Here is a 17,684-nt window from a genome sequence, read left to right as displayed (position 1 = left end):
TTAAATAAATAATACGATTACCTAAGTACAAGTCGTTACACTAATGACAATAGCACGTTTTACATAAAATGAGTTTTCGGTATCAAAATATTTGCTATTTCCTTGCGCCTGAATTTTATTTTCTGTGCAATAACGTAAAATAAATTATTTCTCCTCCAATATTTTTATAAGTTTAAACCATGTTAAAGCACTGATAAATAACACCTATCTCACAAAAACTTTAGTAAATACCAAGTAACTACACTAAATTTTAAATAGCAACCAAATTTAAAGAATTTTATTAAAAATGTTGGATAATCAAAACTGAAATTTAAACTTGATAAAAATTTGAGGTGTATAATATTTATTAATATTTATTTAGTTTTTTCATTCTCCTGAACAATTAGTGAAATGTAGACACGTGGTATTGTCATTAGTGTAACGAAGTGGACATTTTTGTTTTGATATAAAATATGAATGTCGAACAGGACTTCCTTCAATAAACGAATATATTAATTCCACTGTTCCAAAGAAATGTTTAAGTATGGTGTGCCTACTTCCAGTCAAGGAATTTATTAAAACTAAGTTTAAATTGTGACTAAAACAATGAGTGTAAAGTGCATTTGGATTTATTTCCTTAATTCGACTTTGTACTCCTTTAATTGCACCCCTCATATTACTTTCACCGTCATACCCTCGACCAACAAGATTTTCTACTAAAAGATTATTTTTGCTTAGTATGTATAAAATAAGTTCAGTTAAAGCTTCACCAGTAGTTTGATTAGTTTCTTGCAGAGCAATAATGTGTTCACAAATGGTATAATTTTGATTTCCAAATTTAACATACCGTACAAAATTTGAAACTTGTTCTTTATAGGATAAATCTGACGTTTCATCCATTAAAATAGAAAACGGACCACATTCAATTACTTCTTTTACTATGTAACTTTTAATACTTTCACCAGTAATAGACACCATTTCATTTCGGATTTCAGGACTAAGATACATAGCATTATGAGGTGAATTTTTTAAATGAACTGCCAAAATACTGTCACCATTACTTGTCAAAAACTGAATAAATTCTTTGAAAACACCCCTTGTTATTAGAATTAGAACTTTCATCGTGGCCTCTAAAAGGAAGGTCAAATTTCAAAAAATTTAACAACACTAAAAATAAGTATATTTTTTCCAAGCTTTTTCTTGGTTTTTATTTTTTCATTTTCAACAGAAATTACTTCATCAATTTACTTTTTTGTTAGAAAATGTTTTACTAAGTTTACACTCTCAAAATGTGTTTTACTTTCATTATGTTTTGGAAGGGTTACAGTTAAGCTTAAATCAGTTAAAATTATTATCATTAACTATCAATTAATTATTAAATAAAATATTATGTCCCTTAGATTAACAGGTCTGACCAATTAATAAACAGTATAACATTTTTATTTTATTAATAAATAAATGCAAATGATACCTTTATCTAATGAATTTTTCCAGTTATTAAAACCAGTGGCTGAAAAAACATTACTTTTTACTCCACCAACTACTCGTATAACTGTAAAACTTGACTTTTTAGATGGCATCACACGGTAGAAAAAACAAAAAGCCACTTGTTCTTCTAAACTGTATTCTAATCAAGTGAATTTTGTGTACCGTCAAATATAATAAATAAGATTAATATTTGTTGCATGTGCATGACACAAAACAGGAATAATTTAATGAAAATAATAACATACCAGTCCGTTCTAAATTATCTACCATTAACTTTGTTGAATCCATGTTTTGGTTGAATAGGTCCATGTTCCAGATAATGTTTAAATAAGTGTTCATTATGAACAATATATCTAATGTTTTGCGATGGATCACAAGTCTCAAATTCATTATAATGACATGAAATCTCGCTCATTTTAATATATTTACTTTAAACAAAAATATTTTCCGCTCTTAAACTGTTATACTATCTATAAGAGGCAATATTTAATGTTGTCATAACATATAAATAGCCTTGAGTACAATTTTAAAAAATATAATAACATTATTTACTTTATTTGATAAGCGTTAAAAACATGCGTGTTCTTACTATCACCGTTGCACATTACGGTTTGGTCTTAATTATACCGGTGGTTACTAGTTACTGTGGTTTTAATATATTTATCAATTCAACAACATTATCAATCAAAATAATATTTTTTTCAATATACAGTTTTTTTAAATTACCAAATTTTGTTTAAAAGTTAATTTTCAGTAGAGGTTAGGAGGGCAAGCGCCCCTTTTGCCCCCCGTAACTACGCCACTGCTTATAAAAAAAAATACGTACAAGTATTCAAAAAGTAACCAATAAGAATTAATTGTAAATGATTTTATACATTTTTAAAATAATAAAAAAATGTAATACAAGATTCTTCATAAGTATATCTACCTTAATCAAAAAAAAAAAAAAAAAGAGAATGTCTACAAGAAAGTCCAATTAAAATTGTATTAACCTTTAAAGTTTAAATTTTTACAACATTGGATACTCAGTCGATTTCTTATGTAGCAATTTTCTTTATTTTATTTTGAAAACGAATAACTACACACAAAAATTAAACAGTAGTCGAACAGCAAGTTAACACAATCCATTTCAGTTAAAAAGATATTATAAAGCATAAAAATGTTTATCTTTTAAAATGTATTATAATAATTGGATAAAACTCGATTACAAAAACGATGAACAGAACATTATATCTGAACCTACCACAGAAACAACAAATAGTATTATGAAAATGTTTGAGGCTATAGAGGCCAAAAACCCTGGGGACGGTCCTCCCCAAAGCCCCAGCGTAAGGCAAAGGTATGGTATATTACTATGCTCATAGCACAAAAACTTAATCAAAAATATACAATTCATAAATTTACTTTTTGTACGAACAACGCAGCTACTGTTCCCAAGATTTCGTAATTAGCTCCAGAGTACCAATTGCAAAATTGTATCAAGAAAAAAAGAACAATTGCTCAAACAACTGCTACTGTTGAAGACCCAGCTAAGGAAGGTGGAATAGAACTGTCTGTAAATGACACATCGCCGACACATCATTTTGAGAACAAAGTAATTAGTGAAGCCAATGATTTTTTAAACTCTTGTTGTACAAAAATACTTTTAAATTTCTTAGAATTGCAATTTAACTCATTTATAATAGGTTAGTTTAAAATTAAACAATATTCAAATTTTCTGGAAATGCAGTAGCTTTACAAATATCATTATTTTCAGGAGCTCCTATTAAAAATAAATTAATATAATAATTATATAATTATAATTATTATAATAAAATATAATGTATTAATAAAATGATTTCGAAAAATCATACCTTCGAGTTTCAGAAACGTGGGACAATAATTTTCAAAATTTTCAAAATTTTTTTGGGGAGAGCATAAGGGGCCATGGGATCTTTCTACCCCCGAAATACTTTATGTAAAATAACTTTAAAAAAAATCTTATCGCGAAGAAACTAAGACTCTACATTAAAACCTGGCCGATTAAAAATCGACTAAAAAACTCAAATTTTGAACTTCTGACGTCCAAAACAGGGGCAAAAACGGTTCCTAATCTCGACACAAAATACCCATTTCGATGAACAACGTACGGAAAAACGAACCTCCGAGTTTCAGAAACGTGAGACAAAAACTAAACATTTTTCAAAATACATCTAGGGGGAGGGTCAAGAACGTATTGACCTCCTGAATACTTCTTGTATAATAACTCAAAACAAAACTTTTCGTGAAAAAATTAAGCCTCTACATTGAAACCCGGCCGAGTAAAAGAAGAACCGATGGACAAATATTACATTTTTTTCAAAAATCACTTTCAGGGCGGTAAACCTATATTTAATACACCCCTGACCATGGTAGAGAGTAAAGTATATTTTGAACCGTTTAAATGCTCAATGGAATTCAATAGTTAAATATCTTTTTTATAAAAATCGAAAATATCTTATAACTATGAAAATAGTAACTTTCCTTTGAAATTTTTCTTAATGATAGAGGTAAAAAAACTTATTGGAAATCTTTTATTACAATTTCTTATCTAAGCTATGAAATGAACATTTTTTATGAATTACTAACTGAAAAATAGTTTACAAAATTTAAAAAAATTATAATGGCTTTAAATTTAAACCCGTTCATGCTAATCAATTATTATTATAACTGTGCGGCAGTTAACGGTTGTACACCGAAACCGGCGATCGAATGGGCTAGTACCTGTACGCACGGATGACGCCCGACAGAGAACCCGATCGTAAAATCGTCGTCTGGAATAAAACCTGAGAGAGTGAAAGAAAGAGTGGACTGTATGGTTAGGTTTGGATGTGATGTAAAAAAATGTCCTGAAGTTTCTCGGTGACGAGAACGGAGTGGATAAGACGACGATGGTCAAACCACATGGCGCGGAGTGCTACGGGTGGCAAAATATATAATAAAAAACACAAAAAACGACGGAGTGGCGTACAGTGTACATGACGTTTGCGATTGTTAGTGTTAACAGTGGCGACGCACCGATACGCACAATGGCGGATATACTATATTGTCTAGACCAGTGGTCTTCAACCTTTTTCGACCTACGACCCACTTTTCTTACCAAACATTTTTCGTGACCCATGTAAATTTCAATAGCCACGAAAGCCAAATAAAAAAGTTAAAATTATTTAATGTATGCCATATTGGAAGTGCTTCTATAACAAAATAAATCAAAATTGATATTTTTTAGGTATTTAGGAAATATTTAATTTTTAATACAAGTAATGATACAAAAAAAAAAAAAAAATACATGTAATGATACCGAAAAATGTATATGTTTTGATATACAAAAGAAATGAGTGCGATATTTGTCCCGGACTGTTTTCACACGAAATACCTCCACCTCAGCTCAATTTAACACAATGCAGTTTATAAATTTATGAAATGTAAATGCGATTTATAAATTAAGTCAACCTATCACTTCATTTGATTGTTTATTATTTTTTTCTCTTATTTGAAGATTGAGGCTTCAACAGCAAATATTATTAGCTATTAGATGTTACATATTTGATGTGTTAGGTGTTTTAAAATTACAATATTACATATGAAATATTATATAGGTGAAGTTAGATATAAATTAAAATTTATTAATATAATATTTGTGATACTTAATAATGTGACAATTTTCAGAGTTTGTTTTTCGTTAAGTACTTTTACTATGTTGGATGGCATGTTCAGGTCGGTGCGTATTGAGGTAAATTGTGTTCACTCCTCCACTATGTGTTCAATAGTTAATGATTAGTGATATATGTTGCATATTGGTTTGAGGATTTTTTCTAATTTAGTATGAGTGTTTGAGAAAAAAGGGTTCATTCTAATCTTCTACAAATTTAAAATAGTATAAAATAGTACGGTTTCGGTTCTATTCGAAAACATTTTTATGCAGTATCATATGACATAAATTATATAATATATATAAATATGATTTTTTTAAATTTTAAACAGAAAACTTATTGCGACCCAATCTTAAAGCTTACGCGACCCAAAATTGGGTCGCGACCCACCGGTTGAAGACCACTGGTCTAGACGGCTACGTAAAAACAGGAACACAAGTACACAACGGTGATGATGAACGGGGGAATGGTAAACTCCTACAAATGTAATGTAAACTCCTACAAAAGATAGTGTTAACTCCAATAAAAATGAATACCGCCCGTATTGCTGTAAAAAATATCAGTCATGCAATATATTAACAAATAAAGTAAAAATTGATTGAAAAATATAATAAAAATGTTAATAAAACAATAGTCAAAATCACATATATTTAAAACAAAATTTTTTGAAAAAAATAATAAAAAATTCAATAAAACAATACTAAGTCATAATCATTTACGTATATTTTTATGGCATACTTTGGAGATAAACTCTAAATCTAAAATTTCTCTTCGAATATCTTTTTGATTATTTATAAATTGATATTTAGAAATAGTTTTTGTCTGTCTCCGTTGTATTGTATGACTGCTTCTAATTTTAATGTATGTTTCGGTCTGTATATCTTCCAAAACTTTTACGAATAAATGGAGATTTGGATGATGATGATAAAAACTACTATTAAATCTTAAACGAAATGATTCACATGTATTAGTAGTATTATTAGAAGACCACAATTTTGGAGGAAATAATGAAAACTTCAAAATCGAGAATTTCAGTACCCAATTTTGTAAAAGGAAAAATTCTATGTAGAAGATTACAATATCTTTGATTTTCAGGTAAAAATTTTAAAAGGGTATTAGTGTAGGAGTTTACATTTAATGATAATTTAGGTAAAAAGGTTATTTGTGTAGAAGTTTACATTTGGCCGATGAAAGCACAGAAGACCGACGACAGACCGGTCTCGGGAGCGAACGGCGGGCTGACGATCGGAAACAGCACAGCTAACTACCCCCTCTCAAGCAATCGATCATGTTATCGACCAAGTTTGCAGGACGCCAAAAGCCGCGATCCTCGCGCGAAATTTGTACCCAATAACCAGTGGTGGACTGGCCCAGGTGAAGAAAGGAAGAAATCCATTGGGGCCGCTGTCATGGGAGGTGCACTTTTAATAAAAATATATTATATTATAATTTTATATTAAATTATTATATTATTACTAAATTAACAATAATAGATAATAACACATAAATACACAATCCAGGGGCACGAATTTTTTTACATAATATTATTATTTAATTATAATAAGTAGATATATCTACATTTTATTAATATATCTAGTATTCTATAGCAAGTATAGATCTAGATCAATTAAAACTGGAACTTCAACATTTTTCAAGTCTATCCAAACATATCTAATCCAGTAGAGAAAAGAACAAAATTAATATACTCAGAGTCCGAAACTGAAGAGAAAAGTGCATAGAAATCGAATTAGAAAATAAAGTTGATGGGATCTATAAAAGTATGTTTCCTTGTAAGATTGATAGTGTAAATATTCGTTTTATTTACAATGTTTATTTAACCATGATCAATAATACGAGTATTGTTGTTTATGGTTTCAGGTAATGTAATATACAGTAACCACGACAAGAAAAATTGTTTGAATTATGTCTAAGTTTGATATGTTTTTTAATTTTTTTTTTGTTTTTATTTATATAATTTACAATCTCTTACAGAATAGAACAATGAGTAAAAGTGATCAGAGAATAATGGCTTGAGTGAAACACAGATTAAAGAAACCTTTGAGTAAAGGCACTTTGACAGTTACTTATGTACATAAATATATAGGTTTAGTATTATATTACAATACAATTATATTACAATTAATAGTTTTTAGATTAGTAGGTCCCGACATCAAGTTTGATATGTAATTTAAATTTATATGTGTCTGCTTATACTACACTATGCGAAGGGTATGCATTTTTTTTAACTTTAGTAGTTACAGAAGTTATCTGTGAACGTACATTTAGTAAGCTGAAACTCATTATAACTAGATAAAGATCCAATTTAAATCAGGAAAATTTGGAGACTCTGCTTTAAATGTCAGTAAAAAAAGAGCTGTTGTATGAAATAGATGTGTCGGAAGCCGTTAACTATTTAAAAGAATCATCCACCATTATGCATCAAATATTGAATTTATAAATTTAAATTTAAATAATAAGCATTTGATATTTCATTCATTCATTTATTACCTATTATACTCGTATTATTATTATAAACTATTTATGCGAAAATAAGGAAATCACTATTTTGTGGTAATAATGTATTTGATGAATTTTTGTGCTGCAATTATATTTGACGTAAAAGAAGATTAAATCTAGCTATCTATGGTCGTCATAAATATATGAAGAGGCTGTAAAATTTGCCGTTTACAAACCTGAATCAAGGTGGAGGGCAGAGGAGGTCATGTCTCGGGCCTATAACGAATATCAAACAATAGTAGGCCCCTGGTGGATAGTGGGTATTTTCGATTTTTAACTTTTTATTTAGCTCGTATAAAAAACAAGTATAAAATAGTATATAGTTTTATGATTTTGTGTTCAGAGAGTAATGTTTTAGAGGTAATTAATACCAATGATATAATTAAAGAATTTGCTTTTTAAAAAGAAAGAAAAAATTATTTATAAAAATAACATTTTTATTTTTTATATTAAAAAAAAGTAAGAAATAAATTTATAAATTAGAATATAATGTTTTTTTTTGTCTCTGAAATATATTTATGTGTGGGTCATCAATATTTTGATTATGGTTATGGGCCCCTAAAATTGTTTGACCCCGGGCCCCAAATTATCATAATCCGGGCTTGGCCAATCATAAGCGTCATAGGCGGAAATAGTACTCTGGGGGTGCTCAAGTCCCTTCAAAATTAACTTATCAGTAACCCGTAGAGGGCTTTGATACTCAAACTCCCCATAAATCTCAAATACTCTGCCAAATCTTTAAAACAAATATTAAAATAAATAGAAACAAATTCATGAAAATAAAAATTTACTTATAAAATAATAATAGGTATATAATTTAATAGAATTTTATTTTCATAACAGTAGGTTATTTATAACCTATTCAACAGTAGGTCGAATCAGCACAAATGCACAATAATGACTATAACATTAGTTATCTGAAAAATAAGTACCTGATAAATTGTTGTCTCAGTAATATCTAAATAAAGACAAAAAAGATTTTAAGTATTAAAAACGATATAATATAATATTATGAATTATGATAAGTATTATTTATTTCTAGAATATATTGGCGGTGCTAAATACCCTTTTAGAAGATATTAGCCTACGATGAGCGAGCATAGCGAGCTGCAAATTTTTTGATCACACAAAAAAAAATGTAGGCCGCTCAAATCTTCTCCACCCAAGCCGAAGTACTCTCAGTCCGCCCCTGCCAACAACAACCACTTTTGATATCGTACTTCTGCTATTGTAACAATTTATCAGAAGCCTTGTATTAAATTTTCACCCAAAAAATAGAACATTATCGAAATTCATAAAAAAAAAAGGTGGGCAAGTGGAAGTCGCTCTACTGTACAATAGATTAAAAGTAGGTCACTGTAATGGATTACTAATGATTTTCTTTCATAGTTAAGTACATTATATATTTTAAAAGATAAACATTTTTATGCTTTATAATATCTTTTTAACTGTAATGGATTGTGTTAACCTGTTGTTCGACTGCTGTTTAATTTTTGTGTATAGTTATTCGTTATCGAATTAAAATAAAGTAAAAAAATTGTTACATGAGAAATCGATTGATATCTAATGTTGTAAAAATTTAAACTTCAAAGGTTCATAAAATTTTAATTGGACTTTTTTGTAGACATTTTTTTTTTTTATAAAGGTAGATATACTTATGAAGAATTTTGTATTACATTTTTTTTATTATTTTTAAAAATGTATAAAATCATTTATAATTAATTCTTATCGGTTACTTTTTGAATACTTTTACGTATTTGTTTTTTTTTATAAGTGTTATAAACAGGGCTCGGGACTTATAGCACTTAAAATCATTAACATCTATGATGTTGTATTTTGAAGAAAAAATAAATATCGTACTTCGCACATGAGATATCGTTCTACGCTAATAATACGAACTATTAGGTAGTAGCAGAAATAATCGTTGGGATTTTTTTCTTCAGATTTGACATAAACTCAAGATCATGATATAACAACGATGATAAATGCAAAATTCGTTTTTATTATAATATGCTTATATCAGGGGTCGGCAATTAATTTATATGGCGGTCCAAATATTTAAAAAAAAAAAATTTCGAGGGCCAAAAAAATCTTAAACTTAATTTTATCATTAATGTATTTATTTTTGTATTAAAAACACATTTTAAGACAAAGTATTTAATTATTTATAAAGTAATTATACATTCATACTAATAATAACAAAATTGTATTAATGAGAAAAATGACATTTCTTTTCTTGAGCTAGTTTTTTAAAATCTGGTACTCTTGGAGAACAACTGATGCGTAAAGTGTTTTCAAGGTGGTGATCTGTTAATCTTGAACGGTATCGGTTTTTTAAAAACGTCATTTTTGAAAACGAAGTTTCACATACATAAGTGGAGCCAAACATAGTAGCTAATTTTATGGCAAGGGTTTTACAGTTCATGTATTTATCCAAGACATGCTTTATCCAAAAATCTTCAGTGGACGAAGTTTTATACATTTGCAATGAGATATCTTCTTGCAAATCAATAATTTCAATTTGAAGTGAAGATTTTGGAAGTTTAAATAATTTTGTAGCAACGTCAATCCATTCTCCAGTCGGAGAAACTTCAAACGGATTTTTTAAAAATTGAGACAGTTTTCCAATTTCTGCAAAGTCTTTGAATCTCTTACGAAATTCTTCACCAAGGTCCGACAAAAAACTTAAAAACATACTGCAGTCTATGTCGGGAGTCTTTTTATATTCTAGGATTGTTGGAAAATGAATAAAATCTTGATTTTTTATATCTTCTTCAAAGATTTCAAGTTTTCGTCGGAAAGCAGATACACTTGATATCAGATCACAAATTAACTTTTTTTGCCCTTGTAACTCAGTATTAAGTACATTTAAATATCCAAGAATGTCTTTTAAAAACGCCACAGATAGCATATTGCTCTCATTTGTTAAGAATTTATGATACTGCTTTGATTCTACTGAATCCAAGTTTACCAAGAACGTGATAACTTCTTCTTTTATACTCCAAAAACGTTCGATCACTTTGCCTTTACTTAACCAACGGACATTGTTATATTGAAGTAAATCCGAATACACTGAATCACATTCAAATAAAAAATCTTTAAACTGCCTGTGCTGAAGAGCAGATCGGGACCTCAAAAAATTAATCAACTTGATAATTATGTCCATTACTTCCTTCAGTGTTGTACTAAGTTTGCCACACAGGGATGTTTGATGAATTATACATTGATATGAAAGTATTTCAGCATTCTTATCCTTGATTCTCTTAACAAATCCCTTTTCTTTACCAATCATTGCCGGTGCGCCATCAGTTGAAATAGACACAATTTTATCATAACTAATATTTGATTTAGTCATGAAGTCGTCAAAAGTTTTAAACAAATCTTCTCAACGAGTCTTGCATTTCATTGGCAATAATGCTAGCAACTCGTCTCTAAATACTCTACTTTCAACGTCTAAAAAGCGCACAAAAATTGACATTTGCTCAGAATCAACAATATCACATGACTCATCAATTGCAATAGCGTAGCAAGGAGCCATCTGTAAAATGTGAATTAAATTATTTTTGTTGTCATCGGCCAATAGTTCTGTTCTTCTTGTATTGCTTCTTGCTGATAGAGGAATACTTTGAATAGCATTAATTATGTCCTTTTTTTCTTCAAAAAGTGCAGTGGCTACTTCTAACATTACACTCTTTTACAATTTCTGAGTCTGTAAATGGTTTTTGGTGTTTATTTAACATCCAGCAAACACGCAATGCTGCTTCTACTGACTTTTCTTGCCCAGTCATACTTTGTACTAACATAGTCGTACTATTTTTATAAGACAAGAGATACGCTTGGAGCTTATTTTTACGCGCTGCACTGTTAAGAGGAAATTTTTTTTCAAAATCTTTATGCATTGTATCATAATGACGCTTTAAATTAGCACATTTAACGACAGCAACTGTACTGTTACATATAAGACAAACTGGAACGGCTCCAGCTCTTACTGGAAGTGTAAAACAATATTGTTCGGTCCACTCAGCCAGAAACTTTCTGTTTTCATTGTCAACTTTACGTTTTTTGGAAAACATACTCGATTATACACGAATAATATTTATAAATTAATAAGTTTTAACACTACAGACGCGACGGACTACGAATACGAATAATTATAATAATTTCTTGACGAACGACGAACGACAAACGCAACGCGTAAATTGAACTAAATAATATTTGTGTTTCAAGAAGTAGGTTCAATGTATGGTGTTCTGTTATCGTGACTATTATTATAAACAGCGGTATACGATGAACGCTATCGTAATTTCCTAATAAATCATAAAAATAGATCGCCTCTGAATATTGTATTTTACACACACACACACACATGCGCGCGCGCGCGAATGCAAGCGACTCGGCCCGCAGCCGTGACTGTGGCACGTTCAACAACAACACAGAATACAGATAATCATAAACCGTTATTATTGTCTCACCGCCTAATGAAATCGATTTCAATATTGGTTTAATTTTTGTTATGAACGGAGGGGGGGTGATACATAGGATATATGGGAAAATTAAGATAATTTTTGGCGGTCCAGTTATTTCCCTTCTGCGGGCCGGACATGGCCCGCGGGCCGCCTATTGCCGACCCCTGGCTTATATAGACGATGTGCTCTGCAAATACAACGCATACGTTATCATGGAAGATGCAAATGTTCTTTTTTTTAATATTTTTTTTCGTTTACAACCAACGGTTCTCGTTATTTTCTAAATTTAGATAAAATTAAAAATAAAAATAAAAAAATGACTTCCGATTGTTAAAATAATAGTCTCCTACAATAACGTATGATACGAGAATCTTACAGATATTCGACTCAATATATTTTAACCGTCAGTACACTTTGTGTTCATTTTTTTACACCACTTGCATTGTTGATATAAACGACGTTTTTGGATTAACGTATATTTAATGCAATGGTCTTTGGAGAGAAGGAAAATGGCACATTTTATGTTGCCTTGGCAACAGTTATATTATATAAATAAATAATCACTAATAAGACTAAATTCGCCGTTGATAATTTTTATTGAATCGTAAAAACACCCTTATCAGAACACTACCATGAGTTATACATTATTAGAACCAGTGATTTCGACACACACAGAAAGCTGTGGAAATAATTATTTAATAGTTGGTTCCAGCTCTATGCAAGGATGGAGACCCACTATGGAAGATTCTCATACACAAATTCTAACACTACCTAATGATCCAAGTGCTGCATTTTTCGGAGTCTATGATGGTCACGGAGGTGCGAAAATAGCACAATATGCTGGCAAGCATTTACATACATTTATTACTCAAAGACCAGAATATGAAGAAAATAAAATTAGTGAAGCATTACAACTAGGTTTTATGGACATGGATACGGCTATGGCCGATGATGAGATGCTAAAGAATGACTATGCTGGATCTACTGCTGTAGTTGTTTTAATAAAAGATAAAGTAATTTATTGTGCTAATGTTGGAGATTCCAGGGCTATAGCATCGGTGAATGGTTTAGTAGAACCATTATCATATGACCACAAACCAAACAATGAATTAGAAACTAAAAGAATTGAAGCTGCTGGTGGTTTTATCATATCCAACAGGGTGAATGGCAATTTAGCTCTATCCAGATCTTTTGGTGATTATAGATTTAAAAAAAATGACAAAAAAAAATTAGATGAACAAATAGTTATTGCATGGCCTGATATTGAAATAAAACCAGTTTCAAAGGACTTAGAATTTATTGTATTAGCTTGTGATGGAATTTGGGACGTAATGTCCAACGAGGAAGTTGTTAAGTTTATACGATTCCGTGTCAGCAATGGTATGGACCCCGAATATATATGTGAAGACTTAATGACTAGATGTCTAGCACCCAATGGTCAAATGGGTATTGGATGTGACAACATGACTGTTTTGATAGTTTGTTTCCTGGAAGACCGTACTTGGAGAGAACTACAAACGAAATGCTCTAAACCTATACCTGAAAAATCAAACAGCCTTAGTACTTCAAGAAAAATCAATAGAAATTGAATTCCACAATATAGCAGTCCTTCAAAATCTAGCGCTACAAAATCCTGCAAGTTTCTATACATATCAATACTTGTTTAAATTATTTCTGTACATTTTATTTTTTCAGATTATCTGAGTTTTATTTAGATACTAATACAATAAGACTTAAATTATGGTTTACAGTTTTCTGAACTTTGTACTGAATATCTTGTGTTTTTAATGTTCTAATTTTTACTCTTGATACTATGACCAACTCTAATAATTAAACAAAATCTATACAAGCAGTATTAAAATTTATATGTTGACATTTTGGATGATTTAGATAAATACGTTTTATATGAGCCATTCACAAAATCTCTTTCATCTGATAAAAGTATATTAAGTTCCGAAACTTCATCTGTAGTAAATTCAACTCCTTTGACTATATAATTTGTCTTTCTAAAAAACAACAAATTATTGTTTAATAATAATATTGAAAAATTGCATGGAGATTCTTTAAGTAAATAAATATAAACCATAATAAGCTTATAATTGTTTGTATACTATATTACTTTAAATTACTATTGTATACAGTTCATTAAATTGATGGAAACAAAAATTATACAACATGATCTGGTTCTACAATACAACGAAACTTATAATGATGGATTAATGGGCACAATCAAAATATTAGGTAAGTACATACAATTTATAGGTAATCATGTTTATAGTGTCTATTTTTTTAATTTTTTTTTTGTTATCTGTATATTAAAATAATATGTACTGTAAAAATTTTAAATATTACTTAAATCTATGTATAATCTTACCAAATTTAGATAAAATTAATTTTTAAGCAAAATTAATTTTATAACATTTTTTTTTTTTAGACCATAAATTAGAATCTATGGAAAAACAAGTATCTGGATTCCTTCATGACATCAGATTATTGTTTGATGTACTGGAGAGAATTGGACACATAATTGATACACCAATAAAGGCATCAATATCTACCGAAAATCAATCTTTGATATACTAATCATTCATTAAAAAGGCTATCAATACAGAGCATGGATACGAGCATTAGAAGCAAAATTGATTGATCATGACCATATATATGAATTTAGGTCTCAATTAATAAGGGATATTTTTTTATTTAAATAATGTTATACATTATGACTGTTAAACATTAAAATCTATAGCATTTTTATAGTTTCAAATATGCACATTTTATTATCTTATTTTAATTAAAATAGAAAAATATTTACTCGTAAATATTAAAAATAAAATATAAAATTATTATTATGAAATATTAAATTAATACAAAATGAAATAAAATACATTTCTTTTTTTTTTAAATTATAAATTTTATTTTTTCAGATTGCTAAAATTATGTGGACAATGGGTAAAGACGTATACCATTCAATTAAACGCATATTTAAAAAATGATTTAATGATGAGCTTCTATTTGAATATTTATTTCATGGTATTAGGAAAAAAAAATGTTTTTCCTTGTTACCATAAACATTCGTTCCACTATTTTTGGTAAGATATATAAAATATAACATCCATCCCAAGTGAATGTGTAGTGTAACATTAAATTATATATTAACGTTCTTAAGTATATTATATTGAATTATACCAATGATTGTACAATTTGTATATTATAGTAGTTTATACTAAAGGCCTATATTGTATTTATAATGTTATGAATATATTAACTAAAATGTATAAATTTGTAAAATAAATTAAATAAATAAATAAATTAATTAATAAAATAAAATATTCTCATTATTTTCTTATTTTATAATTTTATAGAAGCAATTCGCAAAAAAACAAAATTTAAAAATGTTCAACCTAAGGAAATTGAAGATCGTATACAAAAGTATTTGGCGCTAAGACCATCTTCAATAAAAAGAAAAAAAAAGCTGCAATCATAACAAATAATCAATGAAACAATGATCAATTACAAACTTCTAAAATACTGATAAATAGGATACTACACTCATATGCATGGTTTCCGTCTTACGAGTACAAACACATGGCATAACAAATTGTACGTTCTAAATAATCCATTAAGTTCATTTATACTTAAAATTACACTTTTTTTTTATTATTATTCGTATGGCTTGACAGCAAAAAAATCAACATATTACAAAATAATATTAGTTTACCTACTATTAAATTTAAAAGTAAAAATATTATTTTGTGAACCTCATAGATTTGTTTTTAATTACTGTAATATTAGGCATAAAAGAGTTGATATAGATTATTCAGAATATATAATTTGCTATTTTATGCGTTTGTAAAACAAAACAATGGGTGTAAGTATAGCGTTCTTTTAATGTACATATATTAAGGTAGCCGTAATTTTTGAACTTTCAAATTTTTGACTTCTCACCCCCTAATTTTGTTCATTATTATAAAAACAAAATTTGTGTTAAATTTAGCCATGATTATAATTAGTATACTAACCCTTTTCTCGTGCCACAAAGGAGTTAAAAAATTTCAAAATAGGGTTAGTTTGTCGTTTTTTTTGAATATAATTACCTAATAAGTTATTGAAATTATCGGAAAAAAATACACAACGTAAATTATAGATATTTATATTTTTAATAAAAAAACATATCTATACAATTAAAATATTGAATATTTCATTTATTTTAAAAAATTAACATTTGTACGGTTTTTTAAAGTATATCGGAATAAGGGTTGATGATACGACAAAATATTTTTTTTTTAGAAAATGTAATTTCTTATCATTCGTACACGAGATATTTTTTCGTATCATCAACCGTTATTCTGATATACTTTAAAAAACCGTACAAATGTTAATTTTTTAAAATAAATGAAATATTCAATATTTTAAATGTATAGACATGTTTTTTTTATTAAAAATATAAATATCTATAATTTACGTTGTGTACATTTTTCCGATAATTTCAATAGTTTATTAGGTAAATTTAACACAAATTTCTTTTTTATAATAATGAACAAAATGAGGGGGTGTGAAATCAAAACCTAACCTTAAAAATAGTTAATTTTTTTAAATAAATAAAATGTTCGATATTTTAATTGTATAGATATGTTTTTTTATTAAAAATATAAATATCTATAATTTACGTTGTGTATTTTTTTCATATAAAATATAATATATATGCACGAAAAAATGTATGGATATGTTTTTTATTAATAATATAAATATCTATAATTTGCGTTTTGTACATTTTTAAAATAAGTTCAATAGTATATTGATGACACGAAATGGAAATAAAAATTAAATGAATAAAAAATAAAAAATGAAAAAAGTACAAAATAAAAAATTAATAGTGAGAAAAGCTTTCAATATATTATTATTTTTTATTTTTTTACTCTGGTTCGCTAGATTTTAAAGTTCCAAAAATTGGCCTTCTAGTTTTTTCAGTTTCCCATCTTGCACTTTAGGATGGTGGAGAGATCGCGTTTAGTTTACTCACCGATTGGGGAGTAGTTTGCTACAGCACGTTTTCGACTGATGTCTAAATATTGGACACTCCTGTATAATAACACCAGTTAATTATTTTAATTTTAATATGAATTCAATGAATTTCGACAATCAAAAATATTCTGTAATACAATAAAATAAATATTCTGATAATAAGCTGTATTAATTCTATTTAATTACACACATTTAATATAATCGCGTTCCTCCTTTGAAGTTCAAGGTAAGCTTAACTTATTACACAGTAAATATTTGTTAAAACATTTATTATTAAGTTTTTATCGTATTTTGATTGAAAAAATATTATTAATTAATCGATTTTCTAAATTGTTTTAATTACACAGAAATTATTATTATTTTTTGATTATAAAGATTATGAAATTAGTTTGATTACATATTTGTATTTATATTTTTTATACTGCATATTTTTTGATATGATTTTATTGATTATTAAATAAAGATTTGGTTTGATATGAAAAATTTTTCAATTTGTATTCTAATAATAATAATATAATAATCGTATAAAGATATTAATTTC

At 28.1% G+C, this 17,684-nt stretch overlaps 4 protein-coding genes and 1 pseudogene across 4 annotated transcripts; 2 read left to right on the top strand and 3 right to left on the bottom strand.

Annotated features, from left to right (window-relative positions):
- Window positions 1–366: 366 nt before the first annotated feature.
- LOC112689720 (zinc finger protein 862-like) lies at window positions 367–1,776 on the bottom strand. Its single transcript, XM_025563551.1, has 3 exons — window positions 1,713–1,776; window positions 1,451–1,606; window positions 367–1,109 (listed from the first exon to the last, which is right to left on the bottom strand). The coding sequence occupies exons 1-3, from the start codon at window positions 1,774–1,776 to the stop codon at window positions 367–369; spliced, it is 963 nt and encodes a 320-aa protein (XP_025419336.1).
- Window positions 1,777–9,864: 8,088 nt separating this feature from the next.
- Window positions 9,865–11,010, bottom strand: LOC112689719 (general transcription factor II-I repeat domain-containing protein 2A-like). Its single transcript, XM_025563550.1, has one exon. It carries the CDS (start codon window positions 11,008–11,010, stop codon window positions 9,865–9,867), a length of 1,146 nt encoding a protein of 381 aa, XP_025419335.1.
- Window positions 11,011–11,040: 30 nt separating this feature from the next.
- LOC112689718 (general transcription factor II-I repeat domain-containing protein 2-like) lies at window positions 11,041–11,728 on the bottom strand. The gene is made up of 2 exons (XM_025563548.1): window positions 11,344–11,728; window positions 11,041–11,264 (listed from the first exon to the last, which is right to left on the bottom strand). Exons 1-2 carry the CDS (start codon window positions 11,726–11,728, stop codon window positions 11,041–11,043), a joined length of 609 nt encoding a protein of 202 aa, XP_025419333.1.
- Window positions 11,729–12,753: 1,025 nt separating this feature from the next.
- Window positions 12,754–13,710, top strand: LOC112689717 (probable protein phosphatase 2C T23F11.1). Its single transcript, XM_025563547.1, has one exon. The coding sequence runs from the start codon at window positions 12,754–12,756 to the stop codon at window positions 13,708–13,710; it is 957 nt and encodes a 318-aa protein (XP_025419332.1).
- A 630-nt stretch (window positions 13,711–14,340) lies between these two features.
- Window positions 14,341–15,605, top strand: LOC112689716 (annotated as a pseudogene).
- The last annotated feature ends 2,079 nt before the right edge of the window (window positions 15,606–17,684 follow it).

The sequence above is a fragment of the Sipha flava genome, unplaced genomic scaffold, assembly GCF_003268045.1.
Source record: "Sipha flava isolate LNK unplaced genomic scaffold, YSA_version1 46_pilon_pilon, whole genome shotgun sequence".
NCBI lineage: Eukaryota > Metazoa > Arthropoda > Insecta > Hemiptera > Aphididae > Sipha > Sipha flava.
This window is presented reverse-complemented; position numbering and strand designations above follow the sequence as displayed.

Coding starts and splice junctions, on each gene's coding strand:
- LOC112689720 (XM_025563551.1), bottom strand. CDS start 1,776: ATGGACCTATTCAACCAAAACATGGATTCAACAAAGTTAATGGTAGAT. Junction 1,607..1,712: donor AGATAATTTAGAACGGACTG/GTATGTTATTAT, acceptor TCACTTGATTAG/AATACAGTTTAGAAGAACAA. Junction 1,110..1,450: donor GAAAAATTCATTAGATAAAG/GTATCATTTGCA, acceptor CCTTCCTTTTAG/AGGCCACGATGAAAGTTCTA.
- LOC112689719 (XM_025563550.1), bottom strand. CDS start 11,010: ATGACTAAATCAAATATTAGTTATGATAAAATTGTGTCTATTTCAACT.
- LOC112689718 (XM_025563548.1), bottom strand. CDS start 11,728: ATGTTTTCCAAAAAACGTAAAGTTGACAATGAAAACAGAAAGTTTCTG. Junction 11,265..11,343: donor CTCAGAAATTGTAAAAGAGT/GTAATGTTAGAA, acceptor TTCCTCTATCAG/CAAGAAGCAATACAAGAAGA.
- LOC112689717 (XM_025563547.1), top strand. CDS start 12,754: ATGAGTTATACATTATTAGAACCAGTGATTTCGACACACACAGAAAGC.